General features: G+C 34.1%; 1 protein-coding gene across 1 annotated transcript in view; it reads left to right on the top strand.

Moving 5' to 3' along the window:
* LOC123664243 (tight junction protein ZO-1-like) overlaps window positions 1–16973 on the top strand; it is a 67184-nt gene extending 50211 nt beyond the window's left edge. The window contains exons 14-27 of the mRNA XM_045598837.1: window positions 132–312; window positions 2760–3047; window positions 3382–3535; window positions 4705–4811; window positions 5422–5550; window positions 5731–5852; window positions 6088–6180; window positions 7400–7798; window positions 8153–8291; window positions 9046–9135; window positions 10723–10816; window positions 11447–11522; window positions 12390–14854; window positions 15954–16973. Of these exons, the coding sequence (XP_045454793.1) occupies window positions 132–312; window positions 2760–3047; window positions 3382–3535; window positions 4705–4811; window positions 5422–5550; window positions 5731–5852; window positions 6088–6180; window positions 7400–7798; window positions 8153–8291; window positions 9046–9135; window positions 10723–10816; window positions 11447–11522; window positions 12390–14854; window positions 15954–16177 (4561 nt within the window). The 3' untranslated portion in view covers window positions 16178–16973. The remainder of the gene's footprint in view (window positions 1–131; window positions 313–2759; window positions 3048–3381; window positions 3536–4704; window positions 4812–5421; window positions 5551–5730; window positions 5853–6087; window positions 6181–7399; window positions 7799–8152; window positions 8292–9045; window positions 9136–10722; window positions 10817–11446; window positions 11523–12389; window positions 14855–15953) is intronic.
* Window positions 16974–27722: the final 10749 nt, after the last annotated feature.

The raw sequence follows: 27722 nt of genomic DNA, 5'->3' as shown, positions 1-27722 counted from the left end.
TTCTGGAACGTTTATTTACCAAATCGAAACGTGATAAAATATATTCTGGCCTGTCTCGTTCATTAGAACCTTTGCCCATTTATCGAACTTTGTCGGATTGATTCACATACTGGACTATTATGACTCCGAAGGTCGGCTCACAAATCATCCAAGAAGCTACTAGAGCAGTGTCAACATATGGAGCGTGTATGGGGCCATGTGTTCACTCATACCATCACACTGAGTGAAGCCAATCAGGCCACGTGGTTCAATAAGCTCTGCGATCTCATACAGCGTACACAGCAACAGCAGTTATGGGTGTCTGAGACCAAGGTGAGTGGGGCTACCCTTCTTACTGGGACACGGGTACTTGTTGTGACTAGTTGTGAACCAGGTTAGGTTAAGGTCTATTTGGGAAACGGTAGCATGTGAAAGCGATCCCGTAACGCCGACAAAGAGTGATGAAGAGGGCGCCACTGGGTTTTAGTGGAGAGTTTTTGGGGACTTATATGGAAAATAATGTGAACCAAGTTAGGTTAGAGCTCTTAGGATTTGCTTAGGAAAGCTAAACTCATCAAGGAGTGAGACATGGGATATGGAACAACAAGTATGTTGTAACTTGTTGTTCACCAGGTTAGATACGGGTATATTTGAGAAGGTACTTTGACCAAAGATGATTTGCGGATTTTTGGGGACTTATTAGAATAATAATGTGAACCAAGATAGGTTACGGTTTATATGGGAAATGGGAACGCTAAACTCATTACGGGAGAGCTGAGCTTTAATAAGGATTAAGGACATATGATATGTGGAAAGCTAATTTAACTATGATGAATTGGGATTTCTTGGGGAACTTGTGTTTATAAAATTGTTGATGCCGTTAGGTATTTGAGAATATCTTTTCAACTAGTTTAGCATAATACGAATTACTATAGGTATTACCATATTATATTCTTTTCAATCGGGTATAAATAAACGTTTTAGAAAATTAATTTAAAGTGATGAAATTTGGTTGCGACGATATTCTTGCCCATAAATATGTACTTTTGGAGCCCTCTATGTCCTATTTATTTTGTATGTCAGTTCATTATTTTAAAGGATTTGTCATTCAGTGAATAAAAAAATTTTTTTCGCTCGAGGTATGCTTGGTGAAGGTATCGGGTGCATTGGGTATACTTTATATTATGCTCTTAATCAAATACCATATAGAAATATGGAAATGACAAAGAAACGATAATTTATTTATTTTTTTATCAAATTGTTGATATATTGAATACAACCATATTTCTCTATGCGTATATTTATGTACATGGCATATTAACCAATTTCTTTCTGTTCTGTCTTGCGGCGGTGTAGCACGTTGAAATGGTGTCGGACATATACTTCCCTCAACCTCCATCCCCGTATCCCGCCTTCTATCCCATTTCTTATCCCATCAACTACTACCCCCCATCTCCGCAGAGACCATCCCGCATGAACATGTCTCCATCAAACTCTAACACTAAAGGCACGATTCGCCCCGACGTTTATGACGCTAACAGAAATCGTGTTGTCCCATACTACTATTCTGAAACAATTCCAAGCATGCCTAATAACGTTCATAGTATGCCTAAGCAATATTCTAACAGAAATAGGCCTATGAGTAACCAGTATGATGAAAGGCAACAATTATATCAGAGATCCAAACTAACTAGATTGCAATCTTCTAGAATCAGTCCGGAACTATCACAAATATTTAACAAGAGCAATACTCCCCAATCTTTTAGACCTTATAGTGTTCTTGAAACATCAAGTAAATCTCCTGTACCAAGCGTACAGAGACCAACTTCTGTAGTTCCCGTATCCGAACAATTTATACCAGCATCTATGTTCTTCAAAGACGAAGTTAAAAAGTCTAGTGATGTACCAGAATGGAAGGCACGCCTACAAGAAGAAATGCCTAGGCCCATATTAGATAAATCTTTGAAAAAGGTTTGCCTCATCCCTAATTGTAAGTGCAATGAGAAACCAGTTAACAATTTCATGAGGTACAGTGAATCTCGAACTCTTCCTTCAGTGTCTGAAAGATCTCTTGATAAAGTTAAAAATCTCTCTCTACCCACTTTAAAGTTAGATGAATTAGATAAATTTGGAAAGGAAGAGGAAAATGAAGTTGAAAGAGATTCTGTTTCTGTAAACAAACCTGTGTCAGAACATCATTTAGGATATGTTTAGTTTGTTTGAGCTCTTTGTCTTTAACATAAAAAGCTATCATTAGACTAACTAGACTATCATAATTTCTTGCATGTGTGTACATATTTTCGATGCCTACATATCCTTTTATTTTAACTAATAACATTGGCGCTAAAAATATATGGTGTGCTTTTTTGTGCTTCATAATAATTAATAAAGTATTTGTTTTGTATTTTGTTATTTTATTGCCTTAAATAAATCGACAAAATGTTTTATTTTGTGTGAATATTTTTTGTAAATATAAACCGATATCAGTGTAATATACCACGTTTGACAATAATTATAAATAAACATTCAAATAACGACATTCAAAGTCGAACATGTTTTTTTATGGTTAGTAAAAAATAGATGTTATTTGAGTGTCGATTTCGAGTGAACCTTGCATAAATCATTCACAGACGCTAAACACGATTTTAGTTTCTGTAAAAATTTTGAGCGATCATTCATTTGTCTTGTCTTATCACCCCATTCCATACCCACCCTCGACGCCGCTGCTCAAAATGGACCATGAAAAATCTACACAAATAAAAAAAAAACGGCGGACACAGAGGCCAGAGCCGTTGTCAGACGACTTTTTGTTCTCGATGTCTTCGAGTTCGGAGAACAGATTGTCATACGCGTCTAGTCCTGAGAGCGACTTGGAAGTGAGTCCGCCGGCGCCGAGATTAGTGAAGTCCTCCTCTGACCCATCCATAGCGACCACTCAAGATAACATGGACCGAGACGACGATATCAATCAAATGGTAGATGCGGTGCCTCCGCCATACTCGGTAATTAACTCATTACATAAAATCGTTTGGTGCAATAAGCTATATGCAAATGTAATCAAGAAAATATAACTCAAATTACAGCAATTTCTACTAAAGATATAAATGGCGTATGATATAATTTTATTCATATTATAAATCTAACACTAGAAACTACGTTTGTTTTCATAATTTGTAATCATAACAAATGTCTCGATTTCTGAAATTTTTGTTAAAAAATTAATAATTATAACTTATTGTATCAAAAATAATCATCTCTACATTTAAAAGCTTGAATAGTAAAAAAAAAACCTTAAACATACATAAGACTAATAAAAATCAAATATAATAATTAATAAATCATTTTGTGTTTAATACAATATTTCATTTAACCCTTATACTAAAGTATATTTCGCTAAAACAGCAAGGTGGCTACGATAGCAAGTACGGGTTTGCAAATGGTAGTGGTCCACAAAGCAATGGCAACCACAGCCAGAACATACCTTCGGGTGAAGCCCCGCCCTACCAGTGCAACCCCATGACTCATTCACCGCCGCACTCGCCTTTGTATGGAACTGGTGAGTGTTATCAAAACCTCTATTTCAAAAACTGTAATTGTCAGTTGTATTATATAATTTTGAAGGGTATGAAGCTTGATATAAAAGTATATTAACTGCTACTTTAAGACTTAAACTTTAAACTTTTTGAGCTTTATGTGTATTTTGCATGCAATAAATTGATCTGATCTATTTTAGTATATTTGTATAGCTTTACTGTACCTACTATTTTGAAAAGAAATGTCTTGTATGTAATGATGATTTTACTTAATCAATTTTATTATTGTACTGAATAAAAGTAAAAATAGTTTTAAATAAATGGGTATGTTACAGCGTTATGGCAGTAGGTAAATTTTTTCTAGATTAATTTTTGAAAAATTATTAAAAAATGGTCAGCCGAAATATATTTTCCCTTAATTCAAGTGTTTTATGGAATTATAGAACGGGCGTCCTAAAAAAAAAGTCAGCCGAAATATAGTCGATTACCACTTGGCCGCACACTAGGCCTTTGGCACTTTAGCTAGATCTGTACTCCTACTGGCAAAAATTGAATAGCTTACTAGCGGCAAATTTGTAAATCCGCCACTACTCTCACTAATTTTTAAAAGACTAAGTTGCTTTGAATTTATTTCAATTTCAGCGGTGAAAGTTAATATTGTGAAAATTATCATGAGAAAGCACCGTGATGAATCTTAATGGAGCAGATTTTAAAACAAAAGTACAAGTTACTGTCTATAGTCGTAGGGTAATAGGTTTAGTGGTCTACCGTGGGACAGTCTATCAAAAATATAACTCCTTAAAATATTATATTTTTATATAAAATTTTGTGAAAAAAAAAACATTTTTGAAAATTAGACATTTTTTTTCTTCAGTTAAATATAGCAAAGTAATAAACTCTGGGATTGGCGGGCGTAATTGTAACATCAATTGGATTTTTTTTTTGAGAAAAGAAAAAAATAACGAACTTCGAAAAATGACGATTTTATTTAAAAAAAAGCGATACTTTACTTTTTATTACATAGAGTTCATGTATTTTTTTAGAGTTGATCAATTTTTTGTCTACTTTTTCGAAAAATTCATTTAAAAACAAAAATTTTAAAAAAGAGAAGAGATCAGATCGAAAGCGGTTGGGTACAAAAGTGGTCGATTTGGCTTGGAACACCCATATACAGTACAGCCCGTGTCCGCAGTGCCGGAGCTGCCGCCGCGAAGCGCGCCGCCTACGCGGCCGGCCGGCGGCGTGCTGCTGCCCGCGCCGCCGCCCGGCAGGCCGCACGGCCTCCGACACCTCCCCACGGTGAACTAGCCCTCCTTATACCCAACATTACATAACACAACATAACAATACACTTTATTGTACATCATTACATCATTACAGCCTATACAGTCCACTGCTGGACATAGGCCTCCACAAGTTTACGTCAAAAATAACGTGAACTCATGTGTTTTGCCCATAGTCACCACGCTGGGCAGGCGGGTTGGTGACCGCAGTACTGGCTTTGTCGCACCAAAGACGCTGCTGCCCGTCTTTGGCCTGTGTATTTCAAAGCCAGCAGTTGGATGGTTATCCCGCCACCGGTCGGCTTTTTAAGTTCCAAGGTGGTAGCGGAACTGTGTTATCCCTTAGTCGCCTCTTACGACACCCACGGGAAGAGAGGGGGTGGCTAAATTCTTTAGTGCCGTAGCCACACAGCACCCGTAGCCACACAGCACACTTTATTGTACACTAAAACAATAATAGTACATAGCAGATTGATTTTTACAAAGTATCATAAGTACAAATTAAATCTATCGATAATTAAATCGAATAACCTAAAAAAAAACGCACAACATTACCTAAAACATAATATTGTTTCTAATACTCTTCGTTTAGAATATAAAAATAAAAAATTTATTTTATCATCCAGGGTCGTCCAAGTGCCCAAGAAAGATTGTTCGGTCCTCCAAAAGAGAACAGCGATGACACAGCTACGTACAGCGCGAGACCGGCCCACGGTCAGGGCTCCTTGGATAGACATCGGCATCCCAACAATCCGGTATTAAATAATAACTAAGAATCATTTAGTACCCATCCATACATGTATTCATACAAATTTAGATACATATAATTATGAACTTATACAAATTAATAAATTATATTTTATAATTTTAGTTATTTTATTATTTGAAAATGTATTTTAAATATTACTAACTTGACATTTAAACTTTTTTAACAGAATTCCTACGACGGCACACCACCCTATGAATACAGTGGTAACTCATCCAACAACAACTCTATGGGCTCATGCCGTTTACCCCCCAACGCACCCGATGACCTCAAAGTCGCTCCTCCTACTACGTAAGTGTGACTATATTATGAAATTTTTTATTTTTATTTTTGTGTAGTTGTCTACAACAAAAATTGTTAATAAGTTCAGAAAATCAGAATCACAATGGAAATATTTATTTTATGTGTTAAGTTAGTATATAGTTTTACATTATAAATATTTACAATTCACAACTTAAGAATTAAAACATTATAAAATATAATTGAAATGCTTTAAAAATCAATTAAAAACAATAATCCGCTCCAGCAAGCTAGACGCGCCGCCCAACCCCGCTCACAGCCCGCAGCGCGCGCACGAACACAACTCACTGGACTACGCACGTCCGCCCGATTCCTACAGGTCAGTGCGTCATCGTAATTATGTATATTCGACATTTGAATACTAACACACATACATAAACAGATTAAATTTTTAAATATCATTCGATATTTGTAAATAAGTTATATTCGATATTAAAATACTAACAAATAATTCACTTTTATATGTATATAATTAAAAAAAAATGCTTGCACACATTTATTTTTTTGTTCACTATAGAAACTAATTAAATGAACAGTTGCCCACAGATTAACTATTAATGTTGTATAAGTTCTAACTATTTACTTTTTTTTTTTCATAATTAATGCTTAAAAATCTTGTCCCTCAAAACCAATAACATGTTTAAATAAGTATAAAAAAGTGGAGATTCAAAAATAGCTAACAAAAAAATGTAATCATTAATTAAAAAAGAAACTTTTTAATAACAAATAAATATCCTTAAAAATAAGGTTTTAATTTTACTAACACCATTTTCTAATACAAAATTTGACTATAGTAATTTTGAAATATAACAAAATATTTCTTTTCCTCACATTGTCGTACCATTTTAGAGCCACAATTACCTGGTTTCATAAAAACTACTGTTGAGTAAAACTAACAATGGGCCAAGTGACGCTTAATCCTCTGGTTAAGATTTTATTATAAGTATAAAAGGGACAAGATTTTTTTTAGCGTTTCGTAGAATTAAAATATCTTATTGGTCCAACTTCTAGCTACAACAGTTTACCCGAATACGTCAACCTTTTTAACGTATTTGTAACGTTAACTCTAAGCTACATTAATAACCAGATGTGACTCGCAGTCTTAACTATCAAGTGTTGATTTCGTGAAACAAAATTGTTTGTTAGTCGTTTCTAAATGTTCAACTATCGTCTATGTTTCATTGCGATCGGTGTAGTACTACTGAAACCTATTCTAAAGAAAACTTTTGAAATTTTAATAAAAGTAGGGTGCGGTTATTTATATTATGCGATGACGATCTTATCTGCTGTTGTGTGTTTTATAAGTTTTGTGCTTTTTAAATTACTTTAAAAATGTTAATTTATAAATTATAGCAAACTTCATCTTAATTATGTTTAATATCATTACTATATCTGTACAAACTGTACACAAGTAAGTGTACACTTTTAATGTAACATACTTATGTTTATATTCGTATATAAAATAGTAGTAGATTACTATAAAATAACAGTATAATGATATTTAGTATATTGAAGATTACTATAAATATATAACACAGGCCTCAAGACACGTACCGCAGCCCGCAGAGCCGGCCTCCGCCCATGAACGGCAACAGTCCTCACGCACAGAGCGCTCACAACGGCCAAAACCAACACAGCGCTCAGAATTCCCACAGCGCGCAGAATTCGCACATTGCGCAGAATTCCCATATCGCTCAGAATTCTCACATCGCTCAGAATTCTCACATCGCTCAGAATTCTCACATCGCTCAAAATTCTCACACCGCCCAGAATTCTCACAACCCGCAAAATATTCACAATCCTCAGAATTCTCATAATCCCCAGAATTCCTATAGCGGTCATAATTCTCATAACCCTCACAACGCGCCTACGACTCCGATGCACGCTAGAGGACCGTCCCTACCAAACGTACCGACTAATGATCATGCTAAATATAGGTAAGTTTATTAAGCTTATAAAATAAAATAGAAAACATAAATATTTCATAAATCTTAATATTATGTTATTAATGTGGGTTATTATAATACAACCTAAGTACCTAACTTATACTACATACATTACTTACATTTATATTTAATTATATAGTAACATTTAACAAAACTTGTTTGGGAGGTGATCTGTGATTTCGTTTTTAACGTCATGTGCTTAACGATAATAGATATTTTTCTTAAAAAATCCTACAAATTTTTGTACATTTACCATTTATTTTTACAAAATTTATAATTTTTACATTTATTACATGTAAAAGTACATTTTTTTTAAATGAATTCCATAAATGTATCTGTGTACAGCGCGCGGACGAACTCCGCGTCCCAGGCGGACTACGGCGGGCGCGCGCCGCCCTACAAGCCGGTGCCGCCGCCCAAGCCCAAACACTACCGCCCGCCCGACCAGCCGCCGCACCCGCACCTGCCACATCCCAGGAACGGGGTCAGTAACAAATAACCAGTGCGCTTTCCATTTCCAGTTCCAGTAGTTTTTACTAACGCCTACCTTGAAACAGAGAAAAAATAAAAATAAAAATTTGCATGTATTAGAGTAAAAAAGGACATGGGTTCATAAGCCCGTGGATGTATAAGACTTGTTAAAAAAAAAAAAAAAAACCAGTGCGCTTTAGACGACACGACTGAAGTAAAACTTCTTTAGCTCCATTTACTCATATCTCCCTCTCAACTTCCGTTTGCTTCACCCGATCACACTTTTCATAACGCTCTCAAGTCAAGCGTGCGTGAAGAAGTTTGACTTCAATCATCTGGAAAACGTGTTTGGAACTTTAGAAATAACTTACATGTTACCCCTTACCGTGTAACTTATGCCTTATGACACCGTTGGCGCAACGGTTACAGCCATGGATTATACCTGCTGCGCTGGCGGTTGCGGGTTCGATCCCCGCACGTGACAAACATTTGTATTGGTCATACAGGTGTTTGCCGTGGTCTGGGTGTTTGTGCAGTCCTTGTCTCCCCACCGTGCCTCGGAGAGCACGTTAAGCCGTCGGTCCCGATTGTTATCATGTACCTGATAGCGATCGTTACTCATAGTAATATATCCGTCAACCCGCATTTGAGCAGCATGGTGGATTAAGCTCTGATCCTTCTCCTACATGGGGAAAGAGGCCTATGCCCAGTAGTGGGCTATTACAGGCTGAAGCGTGTAACTTATACCACACTTATTACATGCCCAGAGCGCGGAGGCGGGCCCGGGCGCGCACTACGCGCACGCGCACTCGCTGTCGCAGCCGCACCGCCCGCCACACGCCCACGTCTACCACCAGGTGAGGCGCCACCTACTTATAAGATTTAAAACTGTAATTATGAAACAACTTTTTCGGATTTTATCGCGGTTTAACCACGGTTATGGGAGGACTCTGACTCTCACTCAGCCCTCCCGTGACCATTGTTGCTATAAAGTATCCGAAACGTCCGAGAGACAAACTTCTTACCATTCCATGGATTTACCGTGCGAGGAGAAACTCGGAGCAGTTCCCAGTACTTGCGACCTAGGTGTAGGTTTAAGTTATGTGGTCAGTAATTAGTTACTAGTTAATTGAGTGTTTTATAAAAAAAATGGTTGATGTTTTCTTTTCTAAATTAGCTAACACAAACTTCCTTTTGTTCATTTTTTTTTAAATTATATTAACATTCACGGACTCTTCGTTGCCTATGCCATTTGTACTACATAAAATACTATACGACGTGCGTTTTTTAACAATAGTTTAACTTCAGACCAGCAGTTTCCTTTCCAGCTTCAGACCAGCTTTTTCTAGAATTGCTAAGATTGATACTGATAATTAAATATGTAATAAATATATCAAACATTCATATGTTTAAATAATAAAATGTTTAAGGAGGCCCCCTTTGAGATGCGCATTGATGCTCAATAAACCGTGATAAAATCCGATAAAGTTGTTTCATTATAATGAGTGCAATTTACATAAACATTAGAGAATAGTAAAAATTAATTATAAAATTGGAACATTTTAGAATGAAACAAGTTTAAGTAGCATTTATGTAATTTTATCCTTAAAAAACGATGTCGTACGCAGTTTGAAAAATATGGAAAGTGAAATCATGTGAAACAACTAATGCTGTATATGTTGATGATTCTGAGATTGACTTTCACAAATTTCTTAGCTGTGTATGTAAGATATAGGTATAATGGTATACCAGCATTGACCGAACCGATACGAGAAGCAAGCGCCAATTTATGTAATGATTTTGTATTTTTTGTTAATTACAAGTTTCATTTAATGGAATATTTTAAATTTTTAAATGTCACGGTAACGCTACCTAAGTAGTAAACTCCAGGTTGAAGCGATACACGCTCTTTTATCTTCTAAAATTACGTTAATCTATATCTATATTAATAATAAAATAATAAAATGGTAGGAAAGTCAAAACTGTACATTGAATTTTTTTTTAAAGAATACTTGGGGTGATCTACAATCGGCACCGAAGCCAAAAATATAGTTTATAGAATTTTTGTCTGTTTTTCTGTATGTATGTCCGGGATAATCTCAAAAAGTACTGCACGGATTTACTTCAAATTTGGCACAAATATTATTAAGAAGTCGGGTCAACATATAGGCTACATATTATCACGCTATCACCTACGGGGAACGAGCAGTGAACCTTTATTTTTTCAACGCATTCTGTAACAACGTGTAATCTAACGACAAATATTTGAATGTTATTGTTATTATGTTAACAACCATGCTATAAGCTAGCTTCACACTATAAATAAAGACATTCTGTAGTATATTTAGTATCAGCATTGCACCAGTGCGAAGCCGGGGCGGGTCGCTAGTTAATAATAAATAATTTGATACGAAATTGTGACGTCATTGTACACGCACTCGTAGCAAAACATGTACGCGTCGGGCGCGGGCGCGCCGCCGTACTCCGGGCCGCCGCCGCACCGCGCCATCAACCTGCCGCACAACCCGCACCTCATCGGTAACTGGCGCACACACAGCATATACACGCCCACGCACAGACACACATACACGCACACACATACACGCACAGACATACACTCACACGCACACACATAGTGAATCAGATATGTGTGTGTAGTGCAAACTGACATAATAAATAAAAACAAATAATAATTTATACGTAAAGATACATGTTTACGTAACTTACTACAGTGTTTGTATTCGAGGCACACTCAGTTGATTTTAATTAGGCACACATGTTTGCCGTGGTCTGGGTGTTTGTGCAGTTCTTGTCTATACCGTGCCTCGGAGAGCACGTTAAGCTGTCGCGCGCCGGTCCCAGTTGTTATCGTGTACACCTGATAGCGATCGTTATTCATAATAGGGAATATATCCTCCATCCCGCATTAGAGCAGCGTGGTGGATAAAGCTCTGATCCTTCTGCTATATGGTAAAAGAGGCCTATGCCCAGCAGTGGGATATTACAGGCTGAAGCGAATCATATTATCTAGACAAAGTTGCTCTTACGCATAAAACACGTTTAAGAATAGTTAAGTGCTATTTCACAGATGACTACACAAATAACAACAAATACTGAAATGTGATAAAGTAAGGAACCAGTTTACCTTTAACCAAATAATATTTTTAGATTTAGCAGGTAGTCGCGAACAACGAGGATCGGCATTCGAGTTGTATAGAAAACCGCAGCATATGCACAATTTGAGGTAAGCTAAAACGTTCAATTTATCTCATTTATCAGTGCACTTTTAAATTTAAATTATTTCTTTACATAAAAGAGTAATCAACTCGTTATTATTTTTCCAAAATATAAAAAAAAATTTTTCGTCGATTCAAACCTGCATGTTTTCAAGTCATAGTTAAGGAATATCTTATTGTCTCTTATCCAAGCCCCTGTACAATTTGCTCTAACATGCAAACACCAATCGCTTCACAACGACTAACAATGTCTTGTCGGGCCACAGTATTAGTTATGGTATCGTATGTGGTAATTAAATTATAATTATTATGTATTTGTAACATATTATATCCTTTATCGGGGCGTTGTCGAATATTCCAGTAACGTATCTTATTCAAGTAGTTACGTTTCGAACAAATCTATTGGCAGTGCGTGTCTGCATTTTAGTGCAATTGTTGATTTCTTTGAAGCATATTGAACTAATTTGTCTAATTCTTCACCTTGTATATCGTAGATATCTTTTATATAAAATCTGTACATTATATCTGCTAGAATCTATGTAATTTTTTTCTATGTAGTATAGTTATGCAATTACATTTTGGATATGATATATTTCAAGTATTTTGATATATTATTATTTTGTATTCGTTTGTGTCTAACATTTATTTTTCTTTTTGACATTTATTTCAATATGCTTTTAGCAGAAACACGAAATTCATTCTTTACAAATTATCATTGTCAGTCGGGACATTTCAGACTCTTCAATATTACCCGTAATATAATAAATATTGTTGTATATATTTTTTATATATTTAGTTAGTATTGAAATATCTGAGGTGTCCACATATCAATATCATTGAGTAACTAAGATGGTTTTGGTTGTGGGTTTCCGCAGCTCATCCGATGCCATGAACTCCAGTGTGGAGCCAGACGAAACGTTCTCACCAAAAACTAAAAAGAAATTATCTAAAAAGCCATCGTTCATTAAAAACGCCGTACTCGATTTATTCCGTTCGAAAACGAAAAACTCACAGAAAGTTTCTCGACAGAAGTCATTATGTGAAAATGACTTACAACAGAGATACCCACAGCAACAGGTGCCCCTTCTAAGACGAGAGAAATCTGATCTCGGTGACATCCACATGAGGAACACTCAGATCAGGAATCAAATGTTACAACGTAGCAATTCATCTACTTGTGAAAAGCCTGTATTAAAACCAATATTAAAAAGACAAAGTTCGTTTTGTGACGATAGAAACGGTTCCATTTGCACAGTAAGAGATTACGATACCAAATCTGTCGTTAAAACTTTAAGAAGACAGAATTCAATGTGTGAAATGGAAACCGAACCCAAAGTTACCCCGTTGCTTCGTAGACAGAACTCTCTTATAGAATATAATAGAAGAGGTGTCTACGGACAATCCTCCAGCTTTAATATGATTACCAAAATAGATCCTATTTACCAAAGACAGCAACAAATAAAACATGAACCATTTTATCCTACTCAACCACTACCTCCAGAACCAATTTACCAAAGCCAAGAGCGTATTGTGTATGACCCGATACCTAAGCCGAGAAGGACGTATGCTTCTCTTTACGATACCTCTAGCGAAAATCCATACGCTAGCAGATCAGAGATTTCTAATCAAAGTTTAGAAAATCCGTACGGAAATCATGAAACATTAGCCATGCCTTTGTTAGAGTCGCCTTACGCAACAAGAACTGAATGCGTCAGAGAAGATCCGTATGTGACTAAAAGTGAAATAGCGGAATCATCATATATGATGAAACAAGATATTCCAAGAAAGTCGGACCCTCTATATACTGAGTCACCGTATAGTAGTAAAGAACAGATGCTAAGAAATCGAATGGTATCTGAAAACCCTTATGGGACGAAAGAAGATATGCTTCGTCAAAGATTTTCTGAATCTCCGTATAATACAAAAGAAGAGATGCTTAAGCAAAGAATGGAGGGTTCGTTTAATAAAGAGCCAATTTATGGTAAAAGAACATACGAACCACCTCCGAGTACATCTTGGTCTGATAGCTCTTATGCTATACGACCAGATCGTAGGCTTCACACACCAATTAGTTATCCTGGAAGAATATCCCCTTTGAGCAAATGTATGAGTGAACCTCCTTATGCCAGTAGAACTGAAATGATTTCAAGAATTAATCAAACAGAATCTCCCTATGCTACTCGGTCTGAAGTAAAATCCAGTTGTTCCGATAATAATTACAATACTAGAAGTGATAGTTTCGACTTTTCCCAAAATGTAAGGCCAGCATCTGCTGAATGTACTTATGTGTCTAGACAGGAAATATTGTCACAAAAAGCAGCGTTATTAGCTAATAAAGATTCAACTTATGGAAGCAAATTAGAGGAAAAGTTAGAAATCATTAAACAAAGAAATCAAGCTAAGAAAGAAAAGATTTATCAGACCAGGCTTGAAGCTAACGAGTGTGATTCTATAAAAAGTAGAGAACCATTATATGTATCAAAAAGAGAACTTAAAGATAGTGTAATATACGAATCACATCAGGAAACTAAAGAGATACTATTACCATTAAGCCAAGAAGGCAGTGCTCGGAGTAGTCCTTATGAACTTAGTGATGCTAACCATTTGTCACGGCGTGAGCCACTTTATCAAACAACAACAGAGGCTCTTAATGGCGAAACCGAAACGTTCCAGGAAATAGATTTTTCAAAACTAAGGCTAACGGAGTCTAAGACTGACTCAGAAAAAGAAAAATCAAAAAGCTTAGAAAGCAAGATCTTAAAAGGCGAACCTTTATATGCTCCTAGATTGCATGGCAAGGCCGATCATATTTCTAATGCATTAAAAGTGACATCGTCACCAGTGCCTTATGAATCTACAACCTCAATGGAAACCCATTATGCTTCAGAATGTAGTATGAATTTTGAAAACAAACCACAAAGTACTCCATATACGTCACAAGATCTAAACGAACGTTCGCTGAAATCTAACCGAACTGTCACGTTTTGCGAAAAAATAATCGAAAAAAGCCCGGAGAGCAGTCAAGACAATTCACAAAACGCATCTTCAAGTAGAAATGACACAACTATTATTAATAATGACACCACAGTTGTTAAAGCCGATGTCTCAGAAACAAATGAATCTGAAAACAAAACAAACGAAGTGGCACCAGATGGGCCTCATACGACTTGGGGTGTTTTTGATAGTGAAGGAGGAGTACTAGAGGATAGACACTGGGGTGTGTCACTGATTATTCCACCCAAAGCTATCGCCCCAGGAATTAAACAAAAAATCTATTTTACCGTGTCTGACCCGCGACTGAGCCAACGCGTAGGCGGACCTCCCATCGATATGGATAACGGTAATGCTTTTGTAACGGAGCACGCGATGAATGTAGTAACGTAGACAGCACTTACTAATTGGCAATTAACGTTGAATGAAATGAAACTTTTAAATATTCGGTAGCAACATTGGGTGTCGTTGGAAATGTGTTAGAATGTTTTTTGAACAAAAATACCTTTTATATCTGTATTTGATATGATATTTTTATTACAATATCTAATGCATGTACGTGGCATGGGGATATAAATTAGTCGTAGCAAGACGCCTTACCTTCTCCTACAATATATATTATGAACAAATCTCTTTTAACAATAATAGCACGTCTCATATTTTTTAAATTGCAATTGCTATCATATAACATATCATTACAGAATTACAACCATTCTTATCATTTTCATATATTCACGTTCAGTCGACTCAAGTAACATTAACTAAAACATTTGGTATTTTTACGCAGTTACTACCAATCAATACACTCGTACATAACGATTGACGAGAGGAGGCGCAGAAAATGCTACGTACATCCGACGATGTGATCGTATGTTTGAACAAATATTAGCAAATATTTGTGCACTGTATATTTGGAGGCACACTTTATAAATCGTTTTTTGTATTGACTTGTGTCAATTTGTCGATTTCTTGTTTCTATGTCGGTCCTGAGTTTTGCAGATTTTGTTAAGAGGTATTTGGTGTTCTCCGGTGCTTGGTGTGTTCATGAGTGTACTGTCATATTTTTCGCTTTGCTTGTTTAACACTATGCACTAATGTGTTGCGATTTGTGTTTGTGTGTTCCGTTTTATCATTCCCTTTTTAGAGTAATATCATAAATTGTCCAACTCTAAACTCGTTTGACACATATATTTTATGATCCATGTTACCATTAAAATGATAATGCAATCTGACTTTACGTTTCGTGAATTAATTTTTTTAAATGCCACTTTTTTATTTCATAAAAATGCACGTTTTCTTTTTGATCAAATACTTAATCCACATTAGTATTTCTTAAATTCTTTATCACGTAGATAGTTCTCAACTTCATGACTGCACACCATTTGAATTCTTAGATTGCACGGGTCAAATAAATAAGCGAATGAATCTAACGTAAGTTTAAATATCAGGTGAAGCGATGCTGTCCCCACTAGTGATGTGCGGGCCGCAGGGTCTCGTGTTTCTGAAACCGGTGACGTTGCGGCTGCCGCACTGCGCGAACGCGGTCCCATCACTAGGGCTCACGATCAAAGCTACGGATACGGAGGCACATCTCAGTACAGACTGGGATCAAATCCATCTGCCAGCCACTACCACACTCAACACGGTTGCCGTCAAAGTTGACCACTTCTAAAAACTAATTATGAATTTTTGCCAAATGATCAGTGTTGCCGCCTGTATAATTGCGTTGCAGTAAGTAAACATTGTCCCTACCTTATGAATATATAAGTTCTGATCAATTGTAATGAATTTTTAATTTATGTTAATTCTTTGAATGAAATGTATTGCATTTTTGCCGATGAAATATCTAAGTCTATAAGCCAAAATAGTGTCAAGTTTTCTATTTCTCGTTTGAAATTATTCACCCCACCTAATTTTATAAGCTTAATTTTTTTTTTCATTATTGTAATTAAGTGGTGCTAGACAGTGACAATTAAGAAAAATGTATCTAAGAATATGCATATCGGTATGAATCTCGGTAAAGGATTTGTAACAATAAATTACTAATAAATTAATTGATTGATTATTCGAGAAATATTTAACTAAAATGCCTTACATAATTTAGGATATTATTAATTTAAGATTTATTATGTTCATATTGTTATGTTTAAAAGTAGCGTTAAATGTAAGTGTCATTAAGCGATTTTTGAACGAAAAGTCTCAACAGACTGCTGTTCGAATTTATCATTGGCTTCCGCAGAATATGATATTAAGTTACATTATTGTTTTTTAATTTAAAAAAAATAAATAATGTGGAATGTTACTCTTAATTTTGTAACTTTGGCCTTCGCGGCATAGTCATATATACCTATGTTATGTATACGTAGATATTAAGTATACGTAAGCGAACGACTGTATGTATATTTTATTGTTACTAGTAATTCGCTGATTTACCTTGACTTGGTTATTAAATTTATATGTAATAAAAATATTTTGTCTTTTATTTAAAAAAAAGAAACCTGGAGAGAAATTACATTCAAAGATAAATGTGATATTTTATCTTGATAAAAATGCTCTGATTTGAGTCAATAATGTTTCTTTTCATAGTTTAGGAATTTATGTCCAAATAATTTAATAAGTTATCAATTCTATAAATAAAGTAAAAATAAAAAAGCCTTTTATGCCTTGTGTCATTTCATTACAGATTTTTTGACTAAAATTATTGCATTAAAATTGTTGAAAAAATGTAATAACATTATCAGACTGAAAATAAATAATCTATGAGATACTGACAAATTATTAAAAAACTATTGTTATAAAAATAATAATTAATAATTGATTTTTTTAATATCACATTTATGTATAATATTTGTCTGATTGACTGTATAATATTTGTCAACGTATTTACATTACACTCATAATTGTCAATAAAGCTAATAATTAATAACTCAAATTCAAAAAAATAAAAAATATTTGTCAAAGTATTTATATTACATTCATAATTGTCAATATAGCTTATAATTAATAACTCAAATTCAAAAATATTTGTCAAGGTTTACATTACATTCATAATTGTCAACAAAGCTAACTCAATACTCTATATAAAATAACAACTCAATAACTCAATTTATAATAAATATCAATTAGTGCAAATAAAAATCAGCATAAATAACTTTGGAAATATATAGTTGATATGCAAGAACCCCTCAGGTAAAGGCCTCCTCCAGAGAATACCACGTGTGACTCACGTGGCCTGCGGTGTGTGTTAAGTCGTCAGCCCATCTCGTAAGTGGTCTTCCTACTCTTCTGTAGCCTTGCAGACCTGTTCACTCTGTAACTCGTTTCGTCCATCTTTCGTCAGTTAATCTAGATACATGGCCAGCCCATTTCCATTTTAATTTCATAGCGAAGTTTAATGCGTCGATCACTTCTGACTTCTCTCTAATAATTGTGTGCCTTATTTTCTGCATTTTTCTGATCCTTATCATGCTTCTTTCCATGGCTCTCTGAGTTGTTTTAATTTTATGTTTGGCTTTAGATGTAAATTTCCATGTTTGACATGCGTAGGTTAAAGAAGGCAGAGGCCATGTATTTCATTATTTTCCTTTTCAAATTCACAGAGAAATATCCTTTTAGAACTTCTTTATAGCTCCAAAACTTGCTCCAGGTTTTTGGAATATCAATTCTATATTATATATATATCTATTTCTGAACATAGCCGTAAAAGCCTTCTGAATCTAGAAATCAAAAATAACTATCATAAAAAACAACCCTCATTCCCTGTTTTACCACATTGAGAATTTTCATTTCATTTTATTTATATAGTAAAAGGTACACTGCAAAAGAGTTATGAGTGATCTGCTGAATATGTCAAAAGTATAAAAAAAATTATCTCTGAAGTATATAATTTATTTTGTTTCGCAACAAGTCAGTCACTCAGTCAACACATATCATTGTAAAATAATTTGTGTATTACATTTGTTTTTTGAATTTGTGGCAAAAGTATTAAAAAAAATGAATTACTCAAAAAGATTACGCAATTTAGTTTGATTATCTTATACTATTAAACGAGCAATTCTTGTATATATATAATCTGAATCTCGGAAACGGGTCCAACGATTTTCATGAAATTTAGTATGCAGGGAATTTCGAGGGAGATAAATAAATCTAGCTAGATTTATTTTTAGGAAATGTCGTTTTATCCCAGTTTTTAGCAAATGAAAAAATATCGTTAGAATACGAAGGTAAATTTCGCAGTTGTCAGTAAAGTTTGTAATAGCTCAGGTGGGAAATCGACCGGTCACGATCAAAAAGACCATGGTCCAAATCCACGGTCGATTATTATTTTTTCTTTTTTTCTGATTGCACTCGTTATTTTTTATTTAATAATGTATGTAAAGTTGAAAAATATTATTCATATTTTATCATTATTATTTTTTAATATATTTTTTTTATTTTTGATCTTTTTATCATTGTCGGTAACAAAAATATTATTCATATTTTATAAATGATGATTTCCAAGAAACACGATTTACTAAAAATACCGAGCTAAGCTCGGTCACCCAGGTACTTATAGGATAATATGAAATAATATTCTTCGAGTTGCCCGTAGTTGGCAAATACAGGTATTACGATAAAGGTAACATTAACACACATGAAGATACAATTGCATTTGATCGTTTGAAGACAGACAATCTTCTATCAATCACAAGATTTCAATATTCAAAGCAATACTTGTAGACTAAGAGCTTTCAACATTTTGTAGGTACTTAAACAAAATTTACTGCCATTATCATTTTGAGACTCGATATTTCGACGCAGACGCCATGGGCACGGGACGACATTCAAATGATAGTGATAATAATGAAAATTAAAGTTTAAAAGATGTACAAAATAATACACGTAATTTTGACAAATATCATATTTTCTGTCTTACTTATTATTTAGTGTGTACCTAAACCGAAGTCATAAATAAAAATAATAATATGTTTCCGTAAAAGGTTTTTAACTGAGTCAAGCACAGCAGGAAATATTCTCAAAATCTGGAGTATCTCGACTGGGGAAATACCTCGACCTTACAGAAGATCACAGCTAAATAATTTTCTTTCAAACAGTGTTGTGTTTCTGTGGTGAGTAAGGTGACCAAAGTTCTTAAGGGGGAACTACTCCCAACGAGGTCGGCAACGCGCTTGCGATGGCTACGATAGTATAATTGCTTACCATCAGGTGAGCCATACGCTTGTTTGAGGACCTAGTTGAATAAAAAAAAAGTTTCACATTATTTATAGTAGGTGATAGTAGGTATGCTTGAATGTGTATACCAAACTACTAAATAAATTGAAATAGAAGAAGTAAAGTCGAGTGTGAATCGTTTATTTATTAATTTTAATATCCACAAAAAATTTGAAGTATGAAATATAAGCAAAAATTTGAGTACTTTTTCAAAAGCAAATCAATATATTGTAATGACCTACGCAAATTACTCTTAAATATATGCATAGTCTAAGAGTTGTTGCAACACAATCTATTCACTCTGAAATGTGTTTGAAGTATTTTCACACCCAACCATCCAGTAATTAAATAACATTAAGTTACTTTAAATTTACTTACATTCGAACATCACCCTATAATATAATTAGAATGTTTTAATTCACAGAACAAGCCAATTGATTACAAAAAAAAAAAACTAATTATACAAAGTATTTCTCGTTCTATTTTATTTACGTATATTTTAATAGCATTCTAGTGGATGAGTGCAACATTAACGCATTTACGATTACAAATTGCGATTTGGTAATCACGATCATCGTGAGATAGCGGCCAATCATTATTTCTGACAACCTACAGATGTCACTGTGATGATTACTCAGGGAAACCACTTTATTTGATCAGCCTTTGGTTGTTGCTGCAAACAACGTAATGAAATTTACTTAACTTTTTGTACCATCGAATCCCAATACACAATAAAATAATTGCCCTTGCGCTTTAAGGCGTCATTTTAATTAGTCCAACAACCAAAAACTTAATATATCTGCTTAATTCATTTTAAAATATAAAGTAATTAATTTGATAACAAATCAAAGTTGCTATCATTTTGTTTTAATTTTCTTTTTGAACTCCTTTATAAAAGCCTGTATAACTTCCTCCACTCCAAACAAGAAAAGCTCATTTTTACATGGTCTTAAAATTGTCAAGAATTCGTAATACGAATGTCTGCTTCTACTCGTACGATTTTCTTTTATTTTTAACCGACTTCAAAAAAGGAGGAGGTTACTCAAATCGACGGTGTATATATATATTTATATTTATGTATATTCGGGGATATCTCCGTCGTTTATGAACCGATTTTGATAATTCTTGTTTCGTTGGAAAGAAGATATCCCTAGTTTGGTACCATGATTAGGAAACCAGGATCTGATGATAAGATCCCAGAGAAATCGAGGGAAACTCTCGAAAATCCGCATAACTTTTTACTGGATGTACCGATTTTGATGATTTTTAATTTAATCGAAAGGCGATGTTTAATCATGTAGTCACGTTTAAATTTCATCGAGATCTGATCACAACTTTTGGAGTAATCTTTGATAATGCGTATTTACTCGACAATTTTTTTTGTCTACCTACGTTGTATTACTTGTCGATATAATTGAAGGCGGTTTTTCTTCGTTTGCCTACAAACACAATTATTGAACTACAATTATGGCTATTTCATTGAAGTCGTCTTGTTAAATATTATATATAAAATAGGTTAATTATCATACAGGATATGTATGTGACAATTGAAATTTAAAGTTTTATATTTACTTACAAACTTCATACAAGTCATAAATAAATAACATATATATTCTACGTTGATAACACATACAAATTAAAAGTATATACATAAATAATAAGCAGAAGCTAATTATATATTCTTTCATTATTTTTAAAACTGCCAGAGTAATATTACTCTGGAGTCCGGAGGCTATATATAATTACTGAGATAAACGTGCCATCTTTCGTTCATCATCATACACAACATTTACTTCGTATTTTTGTTAAAAACGCATTCGTTTTGGATCATTATCCGACGCGTTCATTACTGAGCGCCACTTCGCAATAAAACAAATTACTTACTTATTATATAAATGCACCTGCGAACGCTCAAATGATACTGTAATACCATATTTCCTACCTATTTTACCATGTCATAGGTGAATTTCGCTACGTACATTGACGTGACTGTAATTTTGAAACCGTCTAACGGTTTATTGGTATGTTTTTGAATATCCAAGTGACCGGTGTCCCTTATTCAACATTATAACGTAAGCTATCACGATTGCGTTTGCGAAAAACTTTAAGATATAGGTAATCCTTTGGGTTGGTTCTTTTCTAGGAATTTATACACATACAACAGTAGCTATTATGTATGTTCAAAATAAACTACAATTCGTATTTACATATATGTAGGTACTTACATACTATGAAATAGTCACCTCATAACCTATCTACATGTTTACTCTACCTTTCAGGATTAACTGAAAGAAATACCTTTATTTCATTTTCGTTTAACATAAATCGAAACTGTCATATTTTATACTTTGTGTTTGATAATCAATCAATAAATTAAATAAATATATATTTTAAAAAATTAAACTTATGACAAATTTACAGAATTAAAATCTGCGCTCCCTTGCACGCAACAGTGTTTGCACTGGAGGAATTGATGCATTAATTTAGTAATTCAAGTCTCGTCCATAACCTTATAGATATGAATCGCATATTTTTGGTTGCGTTGTTTTGTTATCAACGGTCACTCGATTACAAAAGAGGTCTTCAGGTCAATTGTTACATCCTCAGTTGAAAAAAAACGACATATTTACGTATCTTATTATGTGCACAGCTTAATTTTTTGGAGTGAATCTTGATAGTCTGGTTTGAAAAGTGACTGTGACATAGTAATGATGAACCTTATAACAATGCACAAGGTTTCCTTGTAAGAAACTTAATTTTTCGAGTAACTCCAATGTTTTATTACCATTTTTACCAATTCTTCAGAATTGCTTTTACTTTTATTAGATTCAGATGTTCTAAATACTTTAGTTATATTATTATTTTCAAAATTGTTTTATATTTTATTTAGACTTCGACACACCCAATAATTCGAGGACACATAGATATTTAGTTAACAAAAATAATAAAAATATCGTCTCTTCTTCTTTTCTTTCATATATGCCGTGTGGTTATGGCAGTAAAGAATATAGTCACCCCTTCTCTTCGCGTGGGTGTCGTAAGAGGCGACTAAGGGATAACACAGTTCTACTACCACCTTGGAACTTAAAAAGCCGACCGATGGCGCGAAAACCATCTAACCCGAGACGAAGACGGGCAGCAGCGTCTTTGGTGCGACAAGGCCAGCTCTGCGGTCACCAACCCACTTGCCCAGTGTGGTGACTATAGGTAAAATACATGAATTCGCTCCATTTTTGGCGCGAACTTAGGGAGGTCTATGTCCAACAGTGGACTGATAGGCTGAAGTGATGACGATATCATTAATTTTTATAACATTCTTGATAATTATATTACAAATTATACTATGAGAGAAGAATTAACCTTTACACGAATTTTACAACAATCGAACATTATACAACAATAATATCGATTTTCCCACGTATCTTAACATATTATTAAATGTTCAAAGTTAGGTTTAGGCAACATGGCGGCATTGATTTTCAATCAATTGTAAGCGTGCGAGCGGAAATCGATATAAAAAAATCGATACGAAGGCAGATAGTGTTATTGTTCAATTGTCTAGAAATATGAGTACTTAATCTTGGCCGAATGACATGTTGAAATACTTCGAAACTTAGCGAAACGTAATTAGATAACATTGAAAACGGAAAAATAATAGTTTGCGAGAATATTATGTTGCTACCGTGTTACATGTGTGTAAACGATTTATGCAGATTGAATTACGTGTAATGTAGATTAAATTAAGTTATTCATAGTTAGTTACTGGATGAATATGCAATGTTGATATATTCGAACTGAGCTAAAGATACGGATTTATCAATGACACCAATGATTTTTCTTTAAAGTCCCACTTAGGTGCCGCCGGAAAACAGATGGGGTTTTGGTGAATGATTTGACAGTCGGCTGGGAGCTCCACACTTCCGTCGCCCTCAGGCGGCAAGGGTAGTGCGTAATTAGTATTTCCCTATCTATAAAAAAAGGTTCTCACACTATACTAATACTTTTTTCGAGTTACTTTCATGATCTTATGCGCCTTATATATCTTGTATTTGGTTTGTATTTGTTTTTTTCCTTCGAATTTCTTATAATTGATACACTTTAATTTTTTTTATCGTTATATTATTATCATTCACTATTATTAAGTTAATGTTAAATCTCTATAACTATATTTAGTTGTTCCTATTTTCGGACAAAAAATGATACTTTCGCCGCTCTGTCAAGTGAGTCACTGAGTTACTTCATAGGTCGATATTAAATCATTCACTCTGAAACTGGTGCACTAATTTGGGGTTTGATTGCCCTTTTCAATATAATTTAGTAAATTTGCATATATTCATTTATTTTGAAAACTCGACTGCTTAATCTTTGCCTACCAATATCTACTCTTTATAAATAATAAAATGCATATAGAAAATTTATGATAATTATAACGCGTTGTATGTATTTAGACGTTAATTCTTATAATGTCACTATAATATGTAGGGGATTTACAGAGTAAAATTAATTTTTGTTGTCTTTTAGGAAACGACATCAACGAGAGAAAAGCTGTTGACGTAACAAAAGTAAAAAGGCATACGTAATTGTAAAAAACATTCTCGTATCAAACATACAGATTGATCTATAAATTGGACTTAATTTCTTTTATTATCTATTCCATTTTATATTTGATGTATAGTACTAATCAGGCCGTCATATTAATAAAATAATGTCACAATTATTTCAAGTATAAATTTTGCATAAGAATTTAAATATTGATTGATTGTTTAGTAAATCGTAAATATAAATAAAACAATAGAAAATAATAATATGTAAAAGGCTTCATTACTCCACATACCTCAACACGATAGCATGGAACAGCATTACACGACTTCGTGACCTCTAGCCGCCTCGTGACGTAACGGCCTAACGATATGTGTTAGTTGTGTTATGTACTTATGTTAAGGCTCTATTACATGCATCAATGTTTTTCTTTAATTATTTTTGTTATAAGCTTGGTACCAATCACCAGTCATATTTCAATACTACTTTTTTTTACCTGCAAGCGAGTTTCCGAGTTTACAAGTTGAGTAAAAATTTATCCAGCAGTTAGAATAGTATCAGATGTTTTTCAAAATGATGTAAGTGATTTCAGCATAAGATTATTTTTAATTTTAGTGTGAATGTTGCGTTTGGTTTTTTTTTAATTTAAAGCTAAGAGCTTACGACTTATTTGTGAATAACAACAAAATTAGTTACAACAGGAAGATCAATCAAAAAGTGCATTTTAGTCATTACAGTCAATTAAGGTTTATGAGATAGGAACTATTATGTTGTTTATTACTTGTTTATTATCTATACAGATATTCCAATATTTTATTAGTAAATAAATTACCAAGTAGAAAGAAAATTTCGAACTGACTTTCACAGAGGTAGGGAACAGCAGAAAACGTCTAGCTCAAAGTTTGGATCAGCTCGTATGGGGTAGTACTTCAACCTTACAGAAGATCACGGCTAGATAATACTTCTTTTAAGTAGTATGGTATACCTATTGTGAATGAGGTGGCTAGCTCCTGGCGTGGGTCGATGATAAGGTTCGCAACGCGCTTTTTAATAAAATACAATAAAACAAATATAGAAACAGGCTAACAATATGCTTCTATCGTCGACTTTATTTTGAACAATTTGATATATTGATTACTAATGAATTTAATATTAAGTCAAAGTATCTTATAATTTTAGTTTGTAGCAAACCTAAGAGAGTGTGTCTAATTAGAGCTTCTCAGAAGATCGTATCGCAGGTGTTACATTTATCTACAAGCATTTGCACTTACAAGTGTTTTGTGAATAAAACGTTCATGTCTAGTTACTAAATCACATAATACAAATCTAAAAGTAACCCATAAAATCACATATTTAATTTACGAAAAGTTTTGAGGTATTATTTTGCAAGGTAAACTTCGTCCTGAAGGCAAAGTAAGTTCAACAAAAAATATTAAACTGCATGCATATGAAGGCATATTTGCCACATAACTATTTTAATATTGAAAATAAGATAAATTAAGATTAAGATTGTCAACTATTTTTCGATACTTTGATCAAGTATTTTTAACCAACTTCAAAGGAGGAGGTTACTCAATTCGACCGTATATATTCGACCTCTGTCGTTCATGAACCGATTTTGATAATTCTTATTTCGTTGAAAAGGAGATATCCCTAGTTTGGAACCATGATAAGGAAACCAGGATCTGATGATAGGATCCCAGAGAAATCGAGGGAAACTCATAAATCTGCATAACTTTTTACTGAGTGTACCGACTTTTAAGATTTTTAATTTAATCGAAAGCCAATGTTTATCATGTGATCACATTTAAATTTCATCGAGATCTGATTACTACTTTTGGAGTAATCTTTGATAATGCGTATTTACTCGACTATTTTTTTTGTCTACCTACGTTGTATTACTTGTCGATATAATTGAAGGCGGTTTTTCTTCGTTTGCCTGCAAACACAATTATGTTATCATAAATACCTGATAGCGATCGTTACTCATAGTAAGGAATATATCCGTAAACCCGTAGTGGAGCAGCGTGGTGGATTAAGCTCCAATCCTTCTCTTACTCAGCTGTGGAATTTTACAGGATGAATGTATTATACTAGATCCAAAAAATAAATCTTAAATCAATTATCTAATATTTAACGAAGTTTTCCATAAATATTACCCCCAATATTATCCAAAATTTTCAGTTGATTTTACATAATTTTCCTTTGATCCAAACCTTATTCCGGTGTTAGTAATTTAATATATTTTTTAAAATTATTATCGATTTATAAAATCGAGAAAGATATCTTTTGACTATCGTACATATTATACAATAGATACATACATATGTTCCCCATACACAAATGAGGTACACATAACACATGTATATAAATATGTGACTACATACATACGTTCGTACACAGATAGTAGTTATGTTATTTTTTATTATTGATAAATTTATCGGTAAGAAGCCCGCAGCTAACCTTTTAAAATTTCAATTATAGTTAATATTATTACTTCGATTCCCATGACAATTTGTTCTTGTGTAATCAATATTTATTTTTCGTGCAGACTTATCTCATTGTGATACTATATATGATTTAGTATTAGAATTTCGTCTTTTAGACGAGACATAATGATTTCTTAATAAAGGTAATTTAAGCTAATTTTAGTAGAAAAATATCGACATTAAGAACAATCCAGATAAATTGCATTTTTATTGGCTAGGTATAATTTTAGTAAAGTTAGAAAATACGACGTCTATGCACCCTATTTATCAATAATAAAGTAGATTTAATCTATTATCTGATAGGTAGATTCAAAATAACCTTTCTATGATAGTACTTACTATACTATCTATTTTATATTTCCCATAGTAAAAGCATACGTCTAGAAGGTAGTTCTCGGACAGAATACTGTATTTTCCTCTCCAAAATATAAGTATACGTATACAATTTAAAGTCTTATGGAATAAATAAAAAACACCCGTACTCACACTTCAGCCTATCGCAGTCCACTGCTGGACATAGGCTTTCACAAGTTTGCGCCAAAAATGGCGCGAATTCATGTTTTTTGCCCATAGTCACTACGCTGGGCAGGCGGGTTGGTGACCGGAGGGTTGGCTTTGTCGCACCGAAGACGCTGCTGCCCGTTTTCGCCTGTGTATTTTATAGCAGTACCCGTACTCTGCTGAAGACAAAAGTCTTCGAGCAATGCGTCCTGCCTGTGTTAACATATGGAGCCGAGACGTGAACACTGATGAAGGGACTGGTCCACAATTTTAAAGTCGCTCAACGTGCTATGGAACGGGCTATGCTTGGGGTTTCTCTCAAAGACAGGGTTAGAAATGAGACTATCCGTGAGAGAACGAAAGTAACCGACATAGCCCACAGAATTAGCAGGTTAAAGTGGCAGTATGCTGGCCATCTATGCCACAGGACTGATGTTCGTTGGAGCAGATGGGTCCTGGAGTGAAGACCGCGTCTTG

This window comes from Melitaea cinxia, chromosome 21, assembly GCF_905220565.1.
Source record: "Melitaea cinxia chromosome 21, ilMelCinx1.1, whole genome shotgun sequence".
Classification (NCBI taxonomy): Eukaryota; Metazoa; Arthropoda; class Insecta; order Lepidoptera; family Nymphalidae; genus Melitaea; species Melitaea cinxia.
The sequence above is the reverse complement of the archived record's forward strand: the minus strand, read 5'-3'. Positions and strand labels throughout refer to the sequence as shown.